The 22,951-nt window shown below is 38.9% G+C and overlaps 4 protein-coding genes and 1 non-coding gene across 13 annotated transcripts; 1 reads left to right on the forward strand and 4 right to left on the reverse strand.

Moving 5' to 3' along the window:
- Positions 1–317: 317 nt before the first annotated feature.
- Positions 318–390, reverse strand: Trnar-ucg (transfer RNA arginine (anticodon UCG)). The gene has a single exon. It is a non-coding gene; the product is annotated as a tRNA-Arg (tRNA).
- Positions 391–534: 144 nt separating this feature from the next.
- LOC124303732 (tether containing UBX domain for GLUT4) lies at positions 535–3,900 on the reverse strand. The gene is made up of 7 exons (XM_046761323.1): positions 3,486–3,900; positions 3,354–3,409; positions 3,001–3,250; positions 2,503–2,922; positions 2,058–2,415; positions 1,806–1,971; positions 535–1,730 (listed from the first exon to the last, which is right to left on the reverse strand). The coding sequence occupies exons 1-7, from the start codon at positions 3,570–3,572 to the stop codon at positions 1,532–1,534; spliced, it is 1,536 nt and encodes a 511-aa protein (XP_046617279.1). The 5' UTR covers positions 3,573–3,900; the 3' UTR covers positions 535–1,531.
- Positions 3,901–3,955: 55 nt separating this feature from the next.
- Positions 3,956–9,761, forward strand: LOC124303731 (hippocampus abundant transcript 1 protein). 7 transcript variants are annotated; one of them, XM_046761316.1, is made up of 9 exons: positions 5,128–5,726; positions 6,073–6,574; positions 6,762–7,163; positions 7,674–7,895; positions 7,983–8,266; positions 8,420–8,717; positions 8,823–8,955; positions 9,286–9,448; positions 9,566–9,761. In XM_046761316.1, the coding sequence occupies exons 2-8, from the start codon at positions 6,446–6,448 to the stop codon at positions 9,438–9,440; spliced, it is 1,623 nt and encodes a 540-aa protein (XP_046617272.1). In that variant the 5' UTR covers positions 5,128–5,726; positions 6,073–6,445; the 3' UTR covers positions 9,441–9,448; positions 9,566–9,761. The 7 variants fall into 7 exon arrangements, with proteins under 7 accessions (XP_046617273.1, XP_046617276.1, XP_046617272.1 ...); XM_046761317.1 differs by lacking the exons at positions 5,128–5,726; positions 6,073–6,574 and adding an exon at positions 3,956–4,215; XM_046761320.1 differs by lacking the exons at positions 5,128–5,726; positions 6,073–6,574 and adding an exon at positions 3,956–4,215 and having other exon boundaries at positions 8,420–8,705.
- Positions 9,762–13,132: 3,371 nt separating this feature from the next.
- LOC124303733 (TBC1 domain family member 7) lies at positions 13,133–15,544 on the reverse strand. Its single transcript, XM_046761325.1, has 5 exons — positions 15,319–15,544; positions 14,879–15,228; positions 14,508–14,783; positions 14,267–14,396; positions 13,133–14,167 (listed from the first exon to the last, which is right to left on the reverse strand). Exons 1-5 carry the CDS (start codon positions 15,358–15,360, stop codon positions 14,051–14,053), a joined length of 915 nt encoding a protein of 304 aa, XP_046617281.1. The 5' UTR covers positions 15,361–15,544; the 3' UTR covers positions 13,133–14,050.
- A 146-nt stretch (positions 15,545–15,690) lies between these two features.
- On the reverse strand, positions 15,691–22,399 carry LOC124303730 (protein ITPRID2). 3 transcript variants are annotated; one of them, XM_046761312.1, is made up of 6 exons: positions 21,913–22,147; positions 21,663–21,675; positions 21,016–21,316; positions 20,629–20,924; positions 19,141–19,371; positions 15,691–19,067 (listed from the first exon to the last, which is right to left on the reverse strand). In XM_046761312.1, the coding sequence occupies exons 2-6, from the start codon at positions 21,670–21,672 to the stop codon at positions 18,013–18,015; spliced, it is 1,893 nt and encodes a 630-aa protein (XP_046617268.1). In that variant the 5' UTR covers positions 21,673–21,675; positions 21,913–22,147; the 3' UTR covers positions 15,691–18,012. The 3 variants fall into 3 exon arrangements, with proteins under 3 accessions (XP_046617268.1, XP_046617270.1, XP_046617269.1); XM_046761314.1 differs by lacking the exons at positions 21,663–21,675; positions 21,913–22,147 and adding an exon at positions 22,282–22,399; XM_046761313.1 differs by lacking the exon at positions 21,663–21,675.
- Between the last annotated feature and the right edge of the window lie 552 nt (positions 22,400–22,951).

The raw sequence follows: 22,951 nt of genomic DNA on the forward strand, positions 1-22,951 counted from the left end.
ACGCACACGTTAAAGATGCACGGAATGGCAAAAAATCGTATCTCGACCAACTGACTGCAGAGAATGATGCTCGCAAATGCAAAGAATAGATTTCGAAACTGGGCAGAGTTAAAAATTAAAATAGAACGCTGAAAAAATGCGCGATAAATTGACATCCGCTCAAGGATAATTTGAATTTTCATCGATTTGCAAAACAAACTTCTTCGAATCTTTTAGGATTTGCAGGATCGATTTTGAAACGATAATCTGAATTTTTCGAATGTGCTGCGCGATTTACTTGCGTGAAAACACTGTTTGAAGAACTAAAAAATTTGCTTCGACCGTAACAGGACTCGAACCTGCAATCTTCGGATCCGAAGTCCGACGCCTTATCCATTAGGCCATACGGTCTGATGATAGTCTAGGCCGTAGAATTGTACGTATCTTCATGATAAAAATTTCTTTAACAACCTTACACAAATTCAGCCCTACAGGAACAAAATCAATATAAGTTTCCGTACGACATATTTAAAATATAAAATGATTTGCATGTGATAAATTTGAAGATCATTTATTGTTTTACAAAGGCCTGTGAGGAACTGTATTGTTACAAAAAATCATTTCAATCTTTAATTTATGGTCCTGTCACAGCCTACCCCTACCGACTAAGCAAACTCATCCCTTTTCCTCCGATATTAAATCAACAAATGAACGGAAAGGCTTGAAGCTTCGACGGTGCATCGCTCTTTCATGGCGGAATTCAAAAATGTTACTCATATCTTGAAAAGCATTAAATAGATGAGTGGTTTTTTGAAACACGTTACTATTTAAACAGTTCCCGCATTTCAAGGGCCAATAAGTGCACAGTTGAGATACCTTCCGCAATTCTAGAAAGGATGAGGACTAAAATAAGCCATCGTCAGACTGTTTTCATGCAATATTGAAGTCGCTATACGAAAACTAGGGATACAAATAATTTCGTAAATAAAAAATGCTCTAGCGATCAGCTGGGCGCGAAGTTCCTTGGTTGGTATGGTCGCCCGAGCACAGCGTGAGAGCGTCTTTTATCTACAAAATTACTGTAATTCCTAGTTTTCGTTGAGCAGCCTTAATATTGCATGAAAGCAGTCTTGCGATGTCTCATTTTATTTCTCATTCTTGCTGGAATTGCGGAAAGTATCTCAACCATGCACTTTTGGCCCCTGAGATGCGAGAAATGTTGAAATAGTAAAATGTTTAAAAAAATCATGTTTTTGATGATTTTTGGAATACGAGTAACATTCCTGAATTCCGCTACGAAAGAATGATGCACCGTCGAGACTTGAACCCCTTCTGTTTATTTAATATACGAAGAAAAGGTATGAGTTTGCTCGGACGGTAAAAGCAGGACTACTACAGGGTCTTAACATGAAAAATCGGGATAACAGCTTTTCCTCTTGCTGTATTTTAATAATAGATAACAATAGTAAACACGTAAATGACAGCTCATTATTCAGTCATACTGCTTCAATGAGGTATTCCATACCAGGATATCTCAGAAAAGGTTCAATGATTATTTAAACGGCTGCTTAAACCATTTCGGTACATTAGCTTTGGTTGCATGTGCAAGGTTTCTATGACTCGGTCCAGGTGTGGGTTCTGATTGCTTTGGTGTTTCTACTACCCTTTCCAGTCTGTTTTCCTGTGTCATACTGATGTCAGGTATATCCTCATTCTCAAAACTGTCCACACCTCTCCGCGCCATTGCCATTCTAAGGATTAAATTATCATCATTATTATTTATTCAAGTATTTGTGGCGACACAATTAGCCATTTTTTCTGCTCACCTAGATTTTACTGCTTGAATACCAGCAACTCTGGGATCGGTAAGTTTGTTGTTTAGTTCAGATTTCAAACTAGACTGGCCAGAGTAGTGAAGTATAGCTGAGGGCACTAGATTGGCGTCAACCAACCGTGCACCGGGATCCAGTACAGTACGTGGAGGTGTTGTATCTGTTTCATTAAAACTATGTAATACGATTTGCAGTTGCATAAGAAGTGCATCAAAAAGAGAAATATAGGTATGCAGAAATACTTACAAAGCATGAACTCGGCGTCAGGATTGGCAAGGTAAATTTTTACAAATTCTTTAACTGCCTGAACTGTTTCAAGCGGGCCGAACAAGCCCTGAAGTACCAATTGATCTGGGAACTGAATTCTAATCACGGTTTTACGATATTTATGTAAATGATGCAAAATCCTTTTGTTCTCGTCCAATTGTCTCTGAGCCGAAGTTAGAAGTGGAGCCTCATCCAGCTCTGCTCTAAGGCGGATAGCATCTTTCAGTAAGTGCCGAGCGTCCTCGACAGTAAGGTCAAAAAAGTTGTCGGGTAATTCATTACGTGGCAAGGCTTCTGCTCCAGCCTGATTAAACACTAGGGCATTTCTATCTCCCAGCTAAAAATTATCAATAATTAATTTCTTGTGCTGCGAATATAATGAAATGAAAAATAAGTGGAGAGAAAAGAAAGATTGGAATCTTACGAATTCAACTTTTGATTCTTCTATACTACTCTCAGATGTATCCATTGGTATTCCTGTGTTTTCAGTTTCAGTTACATCCGTTTTTTCTTCAACCTTCAGATCGCAATCAAGTTTTGGTATCTTTTCTGAAACTGAAGCTTGTGTATGATGCTGTACAGTCTTTCCTGTTTTCAGGACTGATATGGGATCTATATTTTTCTGTGCGCCTCCTCGCAATGCCGCTGTCTGTCGATTAGTTTCAGCCATACGGCGTGCCAAGTCAATGTTTTCTTGAGACGGCCTTGCAGCCAAAGGAGCCGACACATGAGCCTGAGTTCTGGGTTGCTCAGGATCGCGATGAATTAATCTAAGCATAGCTCTGCCGCAGTTCAGTCCCAGCGATCTGAGCGTCGTTTGTTCCAGTAGGTCCAACCCGCAGACCTGAGATTTTTAATTATTAATCGAGCGTTGATCAATGACAGGCTACACAGGCTCGGAAAACTAGCGTAACAATGTAACCTCGCGATGCATGTAGATAAGAGCTGCAGTTGGTAGCATTTGGTCCGGACACAGCTGATTCAGAACTTGAGCCAAGGAATTACTAGGCTGAAATTCACCTGTCACTCGGTCTCCGCTTTCAGTTTGAATGCCAACCATCACATTTGAGTCAAGTCTCTTTTTGGTGCAAGGTACCATCTCCAGTTGAGCGTTGTTCGGTAAACCGGTAAATCGGAAGATGGCATTGGCGTCGAGAACGCGATTGTAATGCCTGAGGGTTGACGAAGACTGAGATATAATTTGGCGGCAAAATATTCAGGGATCGGCGCATAAGCAGGCATGGAAAGGAGCATAGTTATCCTGGTAAGACTCACTTGATGTCATATTCCTCGGTCTCGTAGCCATGTTTTTGACACACTTGTTCCAGTATCTACAGAATAATTGACCGGATCAGTTGTATATCTGTGATCACGTTGATTTAACAAATTTTAAGAAATGAATCATACCTGCAATATTGTCGTGTTTGGCGTTACTTTCACGGTTTGTCGGCGACCATTCGGCGCGAGCACAATGACACTTTTGCTTGCCGCCATTCTTGTTTTTCTTCGAAAACAGCTGACGGTCTTGCTTAATCATTCCTCAGCATTTGCGCGCGGTCTTGCATGACGTCATAACGCTCGCTAGTTTTCTTTACATAGCGCCACTATCGGTAACGACGAAGCCGATTTGGGTTATTTGAACGGTGAAACTTGCGCCGTAAAAACATTTAGAAACATAATAGGGATGACAACGTGAAAATTGGCTAATTAACCTAAGCTAGTTCTCATTGGAGATTTGATTGAGTTTTCACTTTTTGCGATTTCCCATCTCTTGAGACTTATGAATCTATGGACGAAGAAGTGAGTTGCGCCAGCGGATTGAGGATAATCCCGCTAGGTGTATCTGTATGACGGGTATTTAATCAAATGTGCGGCGCCGTAGGTGCATGGTCTGAAGTTAGAAGTTCAGTTGAACTGATATCGCCATGAGAGTGCATTGAGTAATAAGTCGGGCCTATGTACTCGACGATAAATGATTGAAAAAATGTGGTGAATAAACGTTGAATTTTTAATGAAATTGAAAAAGCGAAAGAGCTGGTGCGTGCAGTGCGTTAGTATGCCCGCTAAGGTGTCGAAGAAGGTCGTCGGGATGATAATCAGGAGTCGAAAATCCATCATGAAGGATGGTGTGATCACGGTACGTATTTCAATTGGTATTTTCCTTTAATGTTGAGAGGTATCGACAAGCTGGGTGACAGACGGAAAGAAAAAACCGAGAGATTCATCATCCTCGGAAAATCATTCGTCACAGCGACGTCTCGACGCTGAAGCATCGTTCTCGTACTTGCTCGTCAAGTTGCGACGCGCGTCCAACGATAGATCCGTGTACAAATATCCCCTTATCTTGTACGGCAACAAGCTTTTCCAAGACTAATTAGTCCCAGTCTTTATCTCGCGTCCCTATTTTCCTGCCAACCAACAACCAGCAACCTGTCCGCATTACTCACCTCAACTCGCTGTTTTACCTGTTGCAATGCGGTTATTCGCGTCAAGGATAGCGACGATATTACATACGTGTTATCATTATAACCTTGCCGATGACGTGTGGTCGAGGGGTTTTAATTCTCATCCAAAACCCAGCCGCGGTTTCCCCACTCTTTCTGAAATCACCATCGCGTTGACGTCCCGCACACACGGGCGTCCCTGGAATCATCCCGAGGCATTGGTCGATCAGCCGAGATGATCTTCGTATTTACATTACCGCAAACAGGCTATGCCCATAACCCGTTTGCGGTATCTGTATGAGGATGAAGTTGGTATTGTTACTGTAACGATACATGCTTGTGAAAATCGCTACTTCGCCTCTTCAGAAATGTCCGAAATGTAATAAACCATTATAAACATAATATTTTTATTTTGTAGTCATCTCCTTGAAAGTCATTCTTGAATTACCCAATAACGATAACATTTTAGCCTGAGGTTTCGTTAGATTAACGTTACTAACTTCAGCCTGATATACCTGTGCCCTCAAGTAGCGGCTGACGAGAAGAAATCATGCGCGTACGAAAAATCCCGATGATGGCGGGGCCGCAGCAGGGTAGTTGGGCACCAGCTTCGCGGCGGGAGGGGGGTTGGAAATGCTACCGCAGTAGTGGTGCTCTTGCGTAAAAAAATTCTCCGATACTTCGCCCTCTTCTCGAACGAAGGAAGGAAAGAAGGAAAATCGCCGTTATTAAGACGCAATGTCCAACTCACGCGGCGAATGTTTACCGGGCGAGATTTATTGACAACTCGTTGACTGACGTTGGCCCACAGCTGACAGACGTCAGTTTAAAATGCGCTCGTCAGAATTTGTTCCGTTCGCCGAAAAAGTTACGCCACGGCCTCATGATTCGAGGATTCCGTAACCCCGTGTATTCGCGTTTCACCGCATATCATCGGCATTGTCGTCGCATTTTCGAGCGTGTTTCTCACGGTCCTCGACAAAAATTTACCGAGTTTAACCGCGACATCGCGCCTCCCCAGTTGACGTTCACTAATTTTCGGAGACACAGTCGATGGACCAGCGCGTTTCAATCAAACGAAAATTTACAGGCCTTCAGCCAATGCTGCGTGTGTATTTTTAGCAATATCTGACTCTCACCAACTGTGTGATGAAACGTGTGTGATGAGTTACGTTGATTGATAGATTCCCTCCTTGTTACGTTGGTATAAAAATATTTTTCCCCTTATATATTTACTCGGTGCATCGCTTTTCCATATCCACAAGTAATTTTGCATAGGAATAGAAAAAACGCGACTTTTTATTTTCCAGCCAAGGAAGAAGACATCTGTTGTAATACAATTATTCTAACTTTTGGAAAGAATTTTATTTGCGTCACTGATGTAATGTAGAATATAATACCCAATGGCCAAACAAACCTCAATAGACTACTTTCAACAGTCTTTGACATTCGATTAGTTTTTGCACGCAATTATTACAGTGAAAAAGAAAAACTTTACAACTCGTAACTCTAATAAATCTATCAAGTTGTTTGGATTTATTTTTCGATAGATCCTAAGAGGAACACTGGTTCGAATAAGTTTAGTTAGCTTAGTAAATACAGGGCACACTTATAAATCCGTCCGTCAAATACGGTGATATATATAATCAAATATCTTTCAACAAAACGAACATTATGATCAAGTTTATATATCAATGAAAATGCGAATAAAATTAATTCAGAGCATACAGAAAAGCTGGATACCTCCAACAGTAACGTCTTTCCTGGCCAATAAACGGCACGCAACGAGGTATTTACTGCTCTGAAAAACTTGCACGGTTTAGGTGTCATTTTTGAGACATTATAGAACACTGGTTCGATTTAAAAAAAAATCACGTCGATGAGCAGATGCGTCTATTGAAAACTTAGGGGCGAGCAGGGGCGATGCCCCCTGGTGCAGACAGGGGCTCGGAGGGCCCTTCGTGCTCCGAAGCTCACGATGGCCAGGAGCCAGCGCTGACTAAGCCTCCACCCTTATTATCGCCCGTTCAGCGTTGCTACAGACATCTCAAGGTCAGCTGGTAGTATAAATTTGTATAGCTTAACGAGCAGCGCCGCCCACTGAGAAGTCAGTTGTGCAAATATTTGATTCGACTGTTCAGTTTTTCGTCACAGCTGTGTAAGAATTTGACGTTGCTAGCATCCTGCCGATAAATGTCTTCTAATTTTCTAACTTTTCTTTACATTTCCATTGTTTCAGAGTTCGGGAATCGGCGAAGCCAGCGTTTATCATGCCCTTGTCGTCATATTCCTGGAGTTCTTTGCCTGGGGACTGCTGACAATGCCCATTATTGCCGTTCTCAACAAGACATTTCCCGATCATACCTTTCTGATGAACGGTCTGATAATGGGCATCAAAGGGATTCTCTCGTTCCTCTCAGCTCCACTGATCGGCGCGCTCTCCGACGTTTGGGGAAGGAAATTCTTCCTGCTTATCACTGTAGCTTTTACCTGTGCGCCTATACCACTCATGAGCATAAATACATGGTGGTTTTTCGCCATGATTTCAATCAGCGGAGTATTTGCCTGCACATTCTCGGTTGTCTTTGCTTACGTCGCTGACGTCACCGAGGAGAGCGAACGTTCTCTGGCTTACGGTTTGGTAAGTATTTTCGCGCATATCTGCACATCGAAAATTTACAAATCTGGCGATAAAATTCCACATGTAACTTGCTGAGTCTTTTTTCCAACAGTCATTATTGGCTAATCTTAGATTGGAATTTGCTTAGTCAGCAGCATTAATATCCCTATAAGTCCACTTGTGTCTCAACACGTTTTCTGTATTCTAGGCTGGTGACACATTGGCCATATAAGGATTAGATTGCGTTCATTTTGATTAGATAACGAAAGGCATGAATGTCCAATATCTAACACTGATCAAAATATAGCTTGAACCATATGTTTTTCTGTAATCTACTGCAACTTCAGACAACGTCACTCGTCATGTTACTTGCAATCTTCTCGTAATCTGATCCATGTCGTGTGCTGTTGGCACAAATAAAAAAGTTTGGTGCTTAAAACCAAAAAGGGGCAGAATATTTTGATTTTGTTTGATTCACGTATACTGCTCAGCATTCAATATTTCGTATTGATTAATTTTTCTATTTTTCAGGTGTCTGCCACGTTCGCAGCTAGTATGGTAATTAGTCCTGCGCTCGGTTCGTACCTTATGGAAGTTTACGAACAAAATTTCCCCGTTGCTTTGGCAACAGCCATTGCTATCCTAGACGTTTTCTTTATATTGGTTGCTGTGCCGGAAAGCTTGCCTGAAAAAGCCCGTCCTCCAGCCCCTATTTCTTGGGAACAAGCAGATCCCTTCGCAGCCTTGGGAAAGGTTGGCAAATTCAATATTTTTATTCGCATTTAGCCGCGCTCTGCCTTCAGAATTATCAGATTGATAACCGGTGCATTTTTTTTCTAGGTGGGCAAGGATCATACAATTTTGATGCTATGTGTCACCGTATTCCTGAGTTATTTGCCTGAAGCAGGCCAGTATAGCTGTATATTTGTCTACCTTAAATTAGTAATGGGTTTCTCTGCCACAATGGTGGCAGTATTTATAGCGGTAGTTGGAATATTAAGTGTCTGTGCACAAATAATACTTGGGCCTCTGATGAAGACCCTCGGAAGCAAGCACACAATTATGCTCGGTCTTCTCTTTGAGATGCTACAGCTGATGTGGTACGGATTTGGCTCGCAGACCTGGTAATATATCCCTTTCCATGCTTTTACCACTTCCATTATCATCTCCGATATTATTGCGAGTTGGCTCTCACAGATAAAACACTTGTTTCTAAAAACAATTGTTTCAGTTTTACTACATTACTGTTAATTATTGAAAATGATCATTAATTTCAGGATGATGTGGGCCGCCGGAGGTCTCGCTTCAGTTTCGAGCATCACGTATCCCGCAATATCAGCCTTTGTTTCGATGCACTCAGATGCTGATAAGCAAGGTCTCGTCCAGGGAATGGTTACCGGTATGCGAGGTCTCTGTAACGGCCTCGGACCCGCAATGTTCGGTGTAATATTCTACCTCTTTCACGTTGACCTCAACGACGACTCCTCGAGTTCACCCAGAAACACCCCGAAACCGCCGTCACCAGGTGATGCGAATGGAACATCGTCAAATACGCATTTCGAGGTAATTCCACAGGCGAGTGCAAGTTTAACGAAAATTTATCTTGGTTCGAGACTTCCATGTGCTTCGTGCGCATCTTCAATCAATCTCTAATGTGCTTATTCATCGTTCGTTTTTCAGTTCATACCAGGACCGCCTTTTGTCTTTGGAGCCTTCTTGGTAATCTGCGCACTCCTCGTCGCCGCGTTTATACCTGATTCAGGATCGACTATGCTCGGATCGGCGCATCCTTCTGGATCCCGGAGGCCCTCCGGTAAATACGCATATCAAAAATGTACGTTATAAGTTTGAGGATTACAAAAAACAAAACCAAAAAGAAAAATACAACGACCGATGGATGCTTTCGGTTTAAATTGGATTTGCACGGCATGTGTGTGTGTGTGTGCGTGCGGGTGTATGCGCGTCTCTATTTTTGTCATTGATCTTGTTGTGTTGTGACTATGGTTACGGTTATTCCACCCAGTCTTGAAGCACTCGATTGTAATTCTATGCACATTATGGTAACTGTTTCATTTGAGAATTACCTGTTCATTACTTCGCGTTTTGATCGATTGTGACATTTTCCCACTCCCAACATCCTTAGATTACAGCAAAGTTAACATACCGCTTTACCCGACAAGCATTTATCGTGATGATGAATCGCTAAAAATGCTCCTCAATTCCTCTCAATCCCTGCGATGTCCAACGCAGTTATGCTCGAAACGGAACGTTTCATCCAGGTGTTCAGTGTCTTACTAAACTCTGACGTACGTTTTCATTTGCATACAATATTACAAAAGACCGCTTCTTTTATTTATTGATTTACTTATTTTAACTCACAATATTCTATTTTTATTCTAAAAATACATGTACGTATATTTCAGGCCTTTCATTGGATGTTCATTACGAGACAGAGAGAGTGGCTGGCTCCAGGGGAAAAGTTGGACCATTGTCACCACTGGTTGACAGTTCAAACTCAGCCGCTCTATAACCAATCTCATATCTTGGGAGTGATGTGCTGCAAATGACGAAGATGAAAGAATATACGGGGTGTGTTTATAACACATCATAATATCGATATGTACCATTGTTGATTCGTGGTGATACCCCCCCCCCACCGGACCACTGCGGTGGGAAAAATAGATTTAATTACTTTTTTTTACATCTAGAATACATTTGGTTGTGAGATTGGCTATAAATCGAGAGAGTGCGGTGAGACGTCGAATGCTGGAAGCCAATTCAAACGTATTATTATATGATACGTTCTATTTTTTTTTTTTTTACTTTTTTTTTTAATCGCTATTTTGCCAACATCTACGAGATAATAACATGCTAAATAAGTGTAAAGGTATAATTTCTATCCTACAAAGGGCCGATTTAAGTATTTCAGTTTTCTTATATGTAAGTAGAATTCTTATCGATTATTTTTACTGATTCGATACGTTTGAAGAAGCCTGTTTATTGTTGCATGAATAAGCTATACAAGCTTGTGAACAGAGACAGATACACAGTCTATTATTGATTGTCGTGAAATTGTACAAAATCATAATACCCTACTACTTATTTGGCAGGATCACTAGCTGACGTCCATTGCTTTTCCTGTTGTTGCTATACGCTTAGCCATAGAGATAAAGATGAGAAGATGACGATGAGAATTCGGCATAACGTTGATGAAAATATTAATAAAAATTGCGATCAGTATTTCCGTAAAATAAATACTAACTTACTTATTTATTTTTACTACTTAAATTCTACTCTCACTTTTGGTATTATTGTTTCTTCCACCAAGTTTTTCTTTTTTTGTTTTCATGATATATACACACCAGCCTACCGGTAAGTGCCTGTGGCATAACTTTTTATTCCAACGCGTTCCCCCATTCACATGTACTTCATTGTCTCATACTTTATTTCTATACGATTAGCAGAGCGTATGTAATGCGCGTGTTATTGGTTGAGGAACTAGTTCTGGGCTATTGGCCAGTAATGAGTGGGAACTTTGTTTAACAGCCTATTTTCAAGAATTTTTCTCGTACACAAATTGGCGTTGGACATTATGCAGAGGTTGATGTGTATATATATACACATTTATTTTAATTTTTTTTTTCCTTTTCTTTCATCGAAACAAGCATGTAAACCATAAGTTCAAATTGAACAAGCCAGAAACAGAGTTTTCACGATACTTTTCACCACCATGAATAGAAAAGAATATGCCGCTCTGTCCGACAAACTTCCGTGATGATCTCGAAAACGACAAAATGAAAAATCTGAAACTGACAGGACTTGGCAGCTAAATGAAAAAGTATTGAAAGACAAGTTAGAAAAAAAAATTATTGAAAAACAAAAAATTTATAACATTTAAAAAAATAAATATACAACTCGGAAAAACATAATCGTTCATTCAGAAAAAGTAATAGAGAGGAAAAAGTATATGTTTAACAGGAGAACATTGAAAATCGATTCATTTTCCATAGAACCGGGAGTTCAAATTAAACGGGATATGGCAATTTTTCTTATTCATTGTTTGGTTGTAAAGTCCTGTTAATTTCAAATTTTTTCGTCGAGCAGTTTCAGAGATCATTGTGGGAACTTGTTGGAGAGACCGACATTTTTCTAAAAATCTGTTTTTCGGATTCTACAGGTTCGAAGACGTAAAGATTCGTTGAAATTAGAAAAAGCGATTGCTAACCGAAATCTATACTTTTCTTATATCACCGAAAAATAAATCCTTAATGCGATAAGGTCGTTGAATCCTTTCTTGCTCCAAGTAAGAAAAACATCATCATCCAAATTAAAATATCACTTCTTGAAGCGGTTTTTGTAGAAAGAAAAAGGTTTTTTTCTTCGAGTGCATGTATTATTTGATCAGAGTGATTATTCGAATATTGCGGCGAAAAATTTTCAAACATTCATTGGAACCATGCATGCCTAGATTTTTCAAAACGGCATTAACAAATTTTGTGTTTTTACTTAAGCTCCTTGTTTCTTCGTTGTGAAGATAAAATACAGTGATAATGCACCAGGTATTTTTTAATGCGGTGTTTCACCCTGTCAGAATCTGCTTTCAAAGTATAAACGAATCTTTCAATTGATTACTGTGACACTATACTCGTGCCAATCATACTGGATGTTACGTTTTCTACTTTTCTCTTTCAATATCTTGATCTACAAATTATGATTACAGATTACATGACTAATATTTGATGTAAGAAATGATTTTAGAAAGCTATACTTTTATCGTTCTGTTGAAATACAAAAATGCTTTACTGCCTGATGCAAAAGCTTTCTACTTTTACGTGTGTATGTTTTGCACTTGCAGACTTGTATTTGCGTTTCAATATTCGTAAATAAAATGCAATTGTAATCTGTGATTATATTAGTATTGTGCAGGTTCAAGAATTCTTAGAGGTTAGAGAGAGAGAGATATTCGTTCCCTTCAATTTTTCCCCTGCTGCCTTGTATTTAATTGGCTTCGAGCTGCTTCTTCATTTTCATTTAAAGCATAGTGTCATACTTGCATTATGTTGGTATTAGTAATTGTTTTGCTGTGTATTGTTTCATGCCTGTAGTATCAAGTTTTACCAGAAATAATAGACTTGAATTTGAATCAGTGAACCAACGGATACAAGTAATATTTGTAAGATTACTAACGCCATGCTAGAGTATGCAAGGTTGTAATTAGGAAATGCAGAGTTTTAAGTTTTGAAGACACACTCCATAAAATCTTTGGCCTTTGACGGAGAGCTCCCTGTACCCGTTGGGGATTCACTAGAATTCCGAGAACCTTCGCACTGCTAGATTTTCCGTTATTCTTGCCATAAGTTGCAGCTTGTGCAAACGCATAACTATTAGTATACAATAACTAACTAAAGAAGAGAGAAAATATGCTGAAAAATAAACTTATGAATGAAAATAATGGAGGCGCTTTAGAAGCAGCCTCCCAGGAAGCCAAAGATTGAGTAATTAGTGAATATTCTGCTTTTTTAAAAAATTTTTTTTTTATAATGCATAGCCAGGCACCCCGGCGGTTTATTATATAATTTTCGTGCAGTGGAATTTAAAATCAGGCATAACTAGCTAATGCATGTTTGGAAGAATACTGTTAACAATAATCGAAGTGGAAAACAAAAATTTTGAAAAAAGAATCAAATTCCATATCCGTATATAAGTAAACGAGCATTGCCATTAGTTAGATAAATCTAACGTTGTGTGAAAAAGAGGTAATTTTAAATGGTAATACTGATGCATAATCTGATACTACGATTACGTTGATACAACAATATCATCCCGTGTTCCAAACTGTTTAATTTATGTTACATTTCCCTTGTGTCCTTACCATAACGATTGTGTAACTGCGAGTTGACGATTGATCTATTTTCGTAATGTAATTGTAGGGCAAGAGATGATTAAATCATTATTTTGGTCCAAACTACAACGATTTTTTGCATCGACCAATGCTCTCATCGTATGCACGCATGTTCCTCGGTAACTGATACGTGGTTAAACATTTTCACGCTGGAACCAAGTAACAATACGTGGACATTTACGTCAGTTGGTTTTTTAATGAAATTGTGGACTGGCAAAGGTTTCCTTCGATGAAGTTTTGGCGAGTGCGTCTTTGTTGCACAAACGTACTCTTTAAATTTGTATCGGCAGTATTCTTGACAAATTTGCAAGATGTACAGACTCGTATTGTATAGTTTCAGGTTTTTGTTTTACGTACTCGGGATCCTATTAATTTATGTCTCTAAGCAGCTCAGGACACGAACACCCGCTGCACCATAGATTTAAAACTATTATTAAATAAAAAGACATTCAAGAGCGGTATAAATTATAAATATAGATTATTATATAGTTCTAGCTTCTAACGTAGTTGATTATACACTGTATGTAATTGTACGATAATGGATGCGTCAATAAAAACCAATTATTTTTAAGATAAAGAAAAAAAGATTGATGTTCATTTTTTTCGATCTTTGTTATCTGCAAGATCCATTTTCTTTTTTCCAAACTCCATGGCTCTTAGCTGTTTGTGGAGATATTATTGCTAGAAAAAAAAGCATTGTGATGGAACCTTTACCTGTTCCTCAAATTTTAAAAACCATCGTTGAGTGAAATTAGTATATTAGTGTATGAGCAGAAGTAGTCATGAGATTAAGATTGATAAATACATGAGCCACTTATTAGATACACCGGATATTGACAAAATTTTGATATGCGCAAGACTTTCATGTATACAAGACGATTTTCGTCACATCAGAGATTCCAAAAAATGATACAATCAAAGTTGAAACCGTCATTGCCTTTGGGGTATTACGAGCAACTCCTCTAATCGTTATTGCAGAAACTCCGCAAATAATGAAAGAATCTCTTCAGGTATTCTGTACAGAGTTCACTGTAATTTGAGACATGGATGCCAGCGCGGAACCGCTTTGCTGCCACAGTTCAATCGCCTTGTTTACTATCATCTCAGCAGTCTCTTCGGATATCTGTTGTCAAAAATGAACGTTTGATTAGTTACAAAAAAGTTAACATCGTACGTACGCTTCGAGTCTCATAATTGTTATTCTGAATTAAGTAACTCTCACATTATTAATGCAGTCAAGTACATAATCTATTCCTTCGCAGCGAAGCAAGAGCCGCCTCAAACTGGTCAAAGTCACAAGGGTGACAAAGACCAGAATCTTATAGGATCCGGCAACTATCTTGTCCCAGATTCTGGATTCAGGTAAAAGAATGTATAATCTCATAATTTAACGATGGTGGAAAGAACATGATAGAACAGCAGATGCTCATCCAGCTTTAATTCTCCGTTTTCACAGCACTTACTTTGGTATGGAGCTATCGCTAATCGTCCCTGCGAAACAGGAGCAAAACCATGTCTCGTACGGCAGAAACTGTAGCGTGCTGATCTTCACCAAGTGTCTGTGAAGCTCGAAGTCTTCTCTTTCCAATAATGTGCAGGTGCACTCCTGGAGCCTCCCGACGTCGCCATGAATCTTTTGCACGATGTCCAGGAGCCCACCAAGCACCCAGAAAGTGTCAACCGGTTCGTGAGTGGCGTCTATGATCTGTGTGACACTTTCAGCCAGCTGACTCATAGCCCTGAGGCAAAAACGAACCAGAACAATGTGAGTACATGAAAATGCTGTAGTCACACACCAGTTGGAATACTCCGATCGTATGTGTAATCAGTTTACTTTAGTAGCGGAGTTTCTAATACGGCGTTCATGTCTAAGCTGACACGTCTTGATCGCAAAATCCACATCGTTAAAAAAAGATGGTGAGGTTTGCTGTTTTCTTCGACTGTTTTGATCGTACAAAGCGCACGTTTCAGGTCATCGAACTCTATTTTTCTCTGCGCTGTAACAAATGCATGACTTTCGGTGTAGACTGGCACGACACCCAGGATTATTTTCCATAGTAAATTTCTGTATATTGCCGGTACTGCAAACCTCAGGCAAAACTGCTTAAGCTTCGCCTTGTCAAGCGGACGCTCCTTCAGCAATATTTCCAGGGATTTCTTCTCTTCGACACTGCGAAATCCCACCTGTCGATTTTCAGGTGTTGAATTCAGTTTAGTTTTAATTTAATCACCCATAAGAGTCTGAGAAAATATTACTTTTCATGCATTGTTAACCTTTTCGTAATAGGATGACCGGAAATTACGCTCGTCTGTCATGTTTCGATTTCAGTTGAAATCAGCTCGTCGCTGTCATTCGTAAAGGATCTGGCATTCAGCTTCGGTAGGCTTCCACAAATCACTTGGAATGACTTGTTCCGAATTCTTCGAATTCTCGCACTCCGGTGCCTCCTGTGTCTGTCAAATTTTCCATGTTTTCATTTCTCTCGATAGATTGTAGCAGCGCCCTCAGTTATCGTTATTCTCAACCACGACTATTTTAAGCTCTGCAATACCGATCAGATAGATTTTCGAATAAATACACACCTGCATTGGCATTTAGGCTCGGCGGTGAGGAGATTGAATTTTCGGAAACAAAAACTATTCTCGTGGTATTAGCAATCGTATTTATTACTATCATTATAGGCGAGTCTTTGAACATTATCTACAAACGAGGAATAAAACTCTGAAACAAAACTCTTATTATTTATGGTGTTTGTAATTATGGCCGTTATCTTACGACGAGAAAACAATAATTAAATTGCATAAAATGCGCGTTCGTAGGCAAATCTAATTGGTCGGATTCAATATCAGATTAGAATCCTGATCACATGTATGTAACATATCATAATACAAAGATATTGTTAAGAAATTTTCTCTGCTTTTTGAATAGCAAATCCGACATGACGTAAATACTTATAAAATATATCCCAATATCCAAATTTACGTGAAATATTACGCGACTTATTAGAATATATCATGAGGAGTGAAATTGACCTGGTATACTATATGTATAATCAAGTCCATACAACAGCTTATTCTTGGAATGAGCACTGGAATGTTAGAATATTCGTCATACGATTCCCTGGCAAAACCCACAATTATAATATGAATGGCAAGAATTTTTCTATGATTACCTATTTTCAATTATTTATTTCTCTAGTATTATGTTCCGCAAAATAGTATTTCACTCTTATCTATTCACTATAAAACTAATATATCACATTATAAATACACCTACAGTGCAAATAATGTATACATTCATACATACACTGTCGGCCACAAGTTTGGATATACCAGTCGAAATTTCTTCTCGCACTAAAAGTCAGATAGCGGACTCAAGCATAAAGATAATCAAACGTTCTAAGTAGCGTTTCAAAGAGGAAAAGTTAATCTTTTCCATAATTTTTTTTAACCTTCGAACGTATTTTTGAACATGGCCGTTATTCGGCTATTTTTTAGCCACAGCAAATTAACCCCACAGGTCAGGGAAAATTTTTTCACCAGTTTTTTCTATGCTGAACTTATAAAGGATATCAAAACCTACATTTTTATGTTTTAGAAAGTTCCGTAGAATTTTTTTTCGTCCCAGTATTCCATTTTTAGCTAAAAGACATGGTTAAAAAAAAAGCTGTAATTCAATAAATAGGAAGTTTCAGAGGAAATGTCAAGAGAGTAAAAAGTTGCATAGGTTCACACTGGAGTAGCTTGAATTTTTTCAGAATTTTTTTTCAAATTTTTGACTGAGTCTCTAATGAGTGGAGGGGCAATTTTTTCGGTTGGAACTCGAAGAATCATCGTCAGTTGAGTTATTATGTCGCGAGAACTAACAGACTTAAGACAATATAAAGAAAAAGCTTTAAGCTCTTGAAATTGTTTTTTAACGCAAAAAAAAATAGTCAATCACGTCTCTCATCTCATCTGTAAGAGTTTTGTGCTGAAAAATAGAAAAAATCACCTTTGCCATGCCATGATTACGTTAAGTAACAATCACGCCTCGTTTTTTAGTACCAAGTTTTTTATATTCAGTCAATTTTCCACGTTAAAAATTTGAAAAATGTGTTAGAATAATTTTTATTTAGATTATGGAGAAATTATTAGAATTTAAACGAAATAATCTGAAAAAATTATTGTTAATTAAAAATAAAAAAACAAAAAAAATTTCTCTCATGATATATTGTCCTAGACCACATAATTCCCAAATAGAGTCTCTCCACTCATCAGAGTCGCGACCAAACATTTTGAAAAAATTGAAGCTACTTCAGTGTGAACCTATACAACTTTTTACCCTCTTGACATTTCCTCTGAAACCCCCTAGTTATTGAATTACAGCTTTTTTATTAAACATGTCTTTTAGCTAAAAATGCAATACTGGGACGAAAAAAAATTCTACGGAACCTTCTAAAAAATAAAAATATAGGTTTTGATATTTTTTTGAGGTTTACCATAGAAGAAACCGAGAAAAAATTATTCTTTAAGCTGTCCGGTTAACTTTCGGCGGCTAAAATTAACCGACAAATCGCCACGTCAAAAATACGTACCAGAGTAAAAAAAAAATGTGAGGAATTTTCCAAAAAGGCAAAATGAAGATACATTTTACCTCTTTAAAACGCCGCTTGGAACGTTTGATTATCTTTATCCTTAAATCTCCTATCTAATTTTTAGTGCGGCACCAAATTTCGACTGGTACACCCAAACTTTTGGCTAGCAGTGTATAAATGAAGTAAAAGTCAAACTTTGTGGAATGTAAAATATCACATATCGTCGATAAATCTATGGAAGAACTTATCTTCAGACAGAATTTGACGAGTTACTAATGACGGACGTTTCATATGCGTCACACTTTGACTTCCAAACAACAAACGCTGTTTCATATTTCCTGTTTGTCCCATAAGTTCGCATTGTTGCAACTAATGTTGGTAGTTATCGCTCTCAACATCCGGGTTTCATTGTCACTGACATTACGCTGTTAATCATTTCTCGAAGCTCGTCCATTTCTTGTTTACTTTTAGCTACCATATCTTTCACTTTCTGTTTCTTCTTCATTATTTCCGACATTTTTCGCCAGCAATTTGTACTGTTAGCGTGACAACAGCATTTTATTGACGTTTCCTCGTGTTCACAGATCTGATCCAGTTCATCGTTTTTACAACATAGATCAGCCTTCTCAGAGCAGCAAACTTTCCACTTTTCCGCATCTTTACTCGTACCCGATTCATGTTCTGCATCGCAGTTCCCTTCGCCAGAATCAGAATCCCAGGTATTTACAGATTTTAAACCATATTTATCCAGCGTGCTGGATTCTTCACTGTGCATTTCATATTCCATAATACGATCTCCTAAGTTTTCACATACTATTGGATCAACATCGGTCACGTTAGCTTGTCGCTTTAGGCTTGGTTTTTTATCAACCAGTCTTCTTTTTTCTGATTTACTGTGTATTGTACTGTCGCTTAGCCTTCTCTCCTCACCTGGTGGTACAAGATATCTCTTTTGCATTTCGCATAGGCTATCGCTTGCTCGCCGTGATATCGGATTTGCCTTCTGGTCACCGTCGTGATCCTGATTAATCGATTCGTTCCCGTCGGTGGTGGTCTCATTAGTGTCAGACCACTTCGAGACGACCGTCGCTAACGAATCGCTCTGATCTTTGCTCAGTCTCTCACAATGTAACGCAAACTCTCCTTCCGTATCCATTATGTGTTGCCCATACTTCAAGTTGTCCTCGTCGAATGATAATTGTTTTGCCAATTTTCTCGCAGACATTTTTCTAGATTTTTCAATGTCAATCACTGCATCAACACTTTGTGCGATATGTTCAAGACTTTGACCTAATTCATGTATATCTTCGTCAAAATTGTCAACAGGATCTGTCGACTTGCTTTGAAAGTCATTGGTGTCTCCATCGAAATTGGTTTCTTCAGTGATGTCCAATGACTTCATTTCTATTAAGTCTCCATGTTTTCCAAAGGCGAATGATTTTTCACCTAGAATTAAAGAAGTGTTACTTGCCAAAACTTCTTCGCTATTATATTCAATCTTTACAAGAACAAACTTTACCTATGATCATCCGTTTGTTACGCATATCAGGACTTTTCGATCTTGGTCGCTCAAGGTATTGCCTATTATCTGGTGAAAGAACAGATAATCGGCCCTCCTGTTGCATGGAACCGAAGAGCTCGCTGCTGCTGCTGTTTGTATTGGTGTAAGAATCATTTTCGTGACTCTCGTGTTCTCGTAGGCGTTCCATAATCTTTTGTACAATCTCCGATGGAGCTACGTACGGGGAGCCTGTCAAAAGGCACAGGAAAAATTAGAGTTTTCCACCAAGAGATAGAATTCAATTGAATTGCGTATTTATATTTTCGATAAAACATACGGTGAAACGATTTGTGCAATTGATTTAATCCTGGAAATTTTTAATATGGATGTATTTGGTGGTACGCAAATTTGAGATAATTTGTGTATCATGTAAATTATAGATAAACACCTTCCCTCCTCTGGTTTAGAGTTCTCTTGTACAGTGGGAAGTATTTGTACTGGATATGTGATCACAACAAAAAATAGATCAATCCTTACAGAGACAATTTGTAATACTGTAGAGAGGTGAAAAATAATTTGCATAAAGAATAATTTACTTAACCTAATGAATTACATGAAACAAAAATAATTGCCCAACTAGATGTTTCTATGTTCGTTATGCATGCAACGTAATTTTGAAAGTCCTCAGATAGGACAACTATCCAATAAAAAAGATTATATGGAAGGAATTTGCAATTATTACCAGAGAATAGAAACAGAAATTAAATTGTGTCTTCCATTAACCATATAATTAAAATTTGAGTTCATTTTGTTACGTACATTATGAAACACGGCCCGACGTGAAGATGCTGTTTGTACGATGATTGAGCTCGATAAACTACAAAATTTAGCCAATCAGAGAATATGAATCTTCACACTCTTCGTTAATAATATCAAAGATAGAACGCAAGTCATCGTGAAGACAATAAACATGCTTTACCATTAAAAAATAATCCAGAAACACAGATACAAGTACTGAGTATCTGATGTAGGGGAGAAAAAGAAAAGAAAAATTAATGAAGCAAACAGTGGACTGCAAATCAAATAACGAAAAAACGAAATCACACATAGAATTTGTTAGCGACGTCGTGATGGGAACACTTACTAAATCGCTTGGCCCGGAATGTCTACGCCTCGGAAAACACGGAGGCACACATAGAGTGCTATCGTTTCCTATAACCATTATAAAAACGAAATTGATGAAATTGATTATGCGATGTTGTTAGTGACAAAGGCAGTTCTATTCTCTAGCCAAATCTCGAAATATTTGACAGCTGTCAATATTAGCAAATATATATGAAGCTTCCGTTCGCGTTGAGATGCTAGATTTCTTCATGTCAACTTGTGTAGCATGTTAGCTGCATGATTGAATGAAAGCGAATGATTTTGCTTCTGCTTATCCTCGTTCCTGTTATTTTTCTGCTTCTTTAAAAAAAGAAGGAGAAAAAGGATGGAAACAATCGTTACCAGTGAGTCCTCTATATCCCAGAGACGCGGTGTCGAGTGATTCGCTATCCTCTTGCTGCTGTTTGAGGAAATCATTTATAACAATTCCCTTCAACTTGGAAGGCTGCAAAAATCTCTTTGGTATTCTAGGCATTGACCCGCTCTCCTGAGGACTGTTATTGTACCCAAAGCCAAGACTCAGCAGAATCGCTTCTGGATCAGCCTTTCGCCATTCCAAAAGACTCTCAACGCTGCTGCAATGGCTGCTGTCAGATTGAAGACTGAGATCCCTGACGAGTCTGTTGTGTGGAACAGAGCTTCGAACAACAACAGAAACAACAAACAGGAAATTAAGCAACACCAGATGTAATGAGCGATAAGTTGAATTAATCATTCTGCGTGCCCTACCTGAGTGGGCCAGTCATTGTGATGGCCGGAGAGTTAGGAATAGTGATAGGCGCCGAGGCGGTCATATCTGATTTTCGTTGATGTTTTTTCTTAAGGAACGAATGTGCCTCTGCAGTATTTTCTGGTTGTAAATTGCCTGGTGTTTGCGTACTGCCGGTTCCCTGGTCAAATGGAGGTTTTGCGTTCTCGTAGGACGGAATAGAGTCAACCCATTGTTGAACCGGACTGGCCCGCCGTTTCATTTCCCAAATACCACGCAGCCAATGTGTCACTCGAACTATGGCCTCAGTTCCGATGTTTTCTGCACATAAGGTCAAGCATCAGTATTTAAACAGAACAGAATTTATACAGAGCCCTTCTTTTCTGTTTTTTTTTTTTTTTGGAAAAAATTGATGTCAATCATTGACCAAATATAACACGATTTGACACTCTCGATTGTTGAAAAAAAAGAGTAAAGCAATGTGAGAAATAACAAAGTGCTTGGTGTCGAATGAAGAATAACAAGAACAGAAATAAAATTATGATAAAAACGAAAACAGGCGATAAGCTGGATCAGCGGTTGTCAAATTATGTAACAAACCCAACTGAACATACAGTGCAGAAAACGGTGTAGGCGTAACTTTGTTATTGAATATACAATATCGTACCTGGATCCATTTCCTGCCCGATTTCAAGGTGGCGGTAGCGCAAAAAAGAAGGAATAAAAATCAAGTTTCGCAGATATAAATTAAGCTAAGCGATAAGACAATTGGACATTGAATATAAGGTTATGCGTATAAGGATCGATGGTTGTATTGGGATAAACACAGACGTATCGTCGCGCATTTGCCGAACTAGCGCTTCAATATTTTCCTCGTTAATTGTGCACAATAAAGAATACGGCGATAGTTTACTTACCGCGTCTTCACCCCGCGCGCTTTGTAACAGCCCAAACACACTGCCCAACAAACTTACAATCAACTAGCACACTCGGCACACCGCACAAAGTTGGACAGTGGGACGTATGGCAGAGCATCAATCGAGCGAACAACCGATTCGAGATCCGCACTACAATCTTGACTCATTAATAATAACGACGTCGCCGTTTCAACGTTTCATTTGACTCTCGCTCGCCTTTCACAATCGCTCGAGTTCCCAGTGACGGATCATAAACGGGCCACCACCATCAATAAATTTTCCATACATCACGCGTGATAATTATATTTATGGCCATTACATCTAAAAATAGAATTCACCTATCATGCAATTCCTTTCACGGTAACTCACCACTTATAAATGTGATTAAACACTTAGAGACAATGTCTATAGAATCACTCAATTTAATTCAAGGCAACATCTGAACCAAACCGCGATAGAGATTAGATAAAAAGAGGGAGACGAAGTGATGATTCGACAACGAATTTTTCGATGGGATCACATGACCGGAAGTATGTGTGTTTACATGCATATAACGGAGCGACAGGTGTTGCACGGAGGGGGGAAGGGGGGGGGGGGGGGCTGCAAAAATCTGCGCCATAGATCTGCGCTATCAGTTCAGTGCGAATCGCGTGACGAGCATGGGTTGAGGTAAGCACAACAATAACAAGGTCGAGCCTAGGAGATTTGTTGATCAGGAAGCGTTCCTCGGTTTTAATTAATTGAGCCTTTTTGTTTATTGATTAGTGTAGAAAAAAGAGGCCAGATATATTACGCGTCGTTATTTGTTTGTGGGTTAAAAAATTGCAGGTGTATAGTGCAGATAATTGTCAATGCTTTATGGTGAATGCGGTGTTGGATGTCCCGCCTAGTGATCGGCAGCCGGGGCTACCTGAGTGACACTTCTTGCACCATAAATGTTATCGATCCAACGGAAGATGAAGGAATTAGCATTTATAACAAGCATGTTTTTAGAAAACAGCTGTTCTTATTATGATTATTTTTGTGTGTTTTTTTCAAG

Source organism: Neodiprion virginianus, chromosome 4, assembly GCF_021901495.1.
Source record: "Neodiprion virginianus isolate iyNeoVirg1 chromosome 4, iyNeoVirg1.1, whole genome shotgun sequence".
Taxonomy (NCBI): domain Eukaryota; kingdom Metazoa; phylum Arthropoda; class Insecta; order Hymenoptera; family Diprionidae; genus Neodiprion; species Neodiprion virginianus.

Excerpts from the sequence above, each read along its gene's own strand:
- LOC124303732 (XM_046761323.1), bottom strand. The coding sequence starts at position 3,572 with ATGGCGGCAAGCAAAAGTGTCATTGTGCTCGCGCCGAATGGTCGCCGA. Across the intron at positions 2,416-2,502 it reads AAGAATCAAAAGTTGAATTC|CTGGGAGATAGAAATGCCCT; the intron begins GTAAGATTCCAA and ends GATAATTTTTAG. Across the intron at positions 1,972-2,057 it reads TGACGCCGAGTTCATGCTTT|ATACAACACCTCCACGTACT; the intron begins GTAAGTATTTCT and ends TTAATGAAACAG.
- LOC124303730 (XM_046761312.1), bottom strand. Across the intron at positions 20,925-21,015 it reads ACAATGACTGGCCCACTCAG|CTCTGTTCCACACAACAGAC; the intron begins GTAGGGCACGCA and ends TGTTGTTCGAAG. Across the intron at positions 19,372-20,628 it reads GGGATATAGAGGACTCACTG|GCTCCCCGTACGTAGCTCCA; the intron begins GTAACGATTGTT and ends GCCTTTTGACAG.
- LOC124303733 (XM_046761325.1), bottom strand. The coding sequence starts at position 15,360 with ATGACAGACGAGCGTAATTTCCGGTCATCCTATTACGAAAAG. Across the intron at positions 14,397-14,507 it reads AGCGATAGCTCCATACCAAA|AATCTGGGACAAGATAGTTG; the intron begins GTAAGTGCTGTG and ends ACCTGAATCCAG. Across the intron at positions 14,168-14,266 it reads TACTTGACTGCATTAATAAT|ATATCCGAAGAGACTGCTGA; the intron begins GTGAGAGTTACT and ends TTTTGACAACAG.
- LOC124303731 (XM_046761315.1), top strand. The coding sequence starts at position 6,446 with ATGCCCCCTGGTGCAGACAGGGGCTCGGAGGGCCCTTCGTGCTCCGAA. Across the intron at positions 8,267-8,419 it reads GGATTTGGCTCGCAGACCTG|GATGATGTGGGCCGCCGGAG; the intron begins GTAATATATCCC and ends CATTAATTTCAG. Across the intron at positions 8,718-8,822 it reads ATTTCGAGGTAATTCCACAG|TTCATACCAGGACCGCCTTT; the intron begins GCGAGTGCAAGT and ends TTCGTTTTTCAG.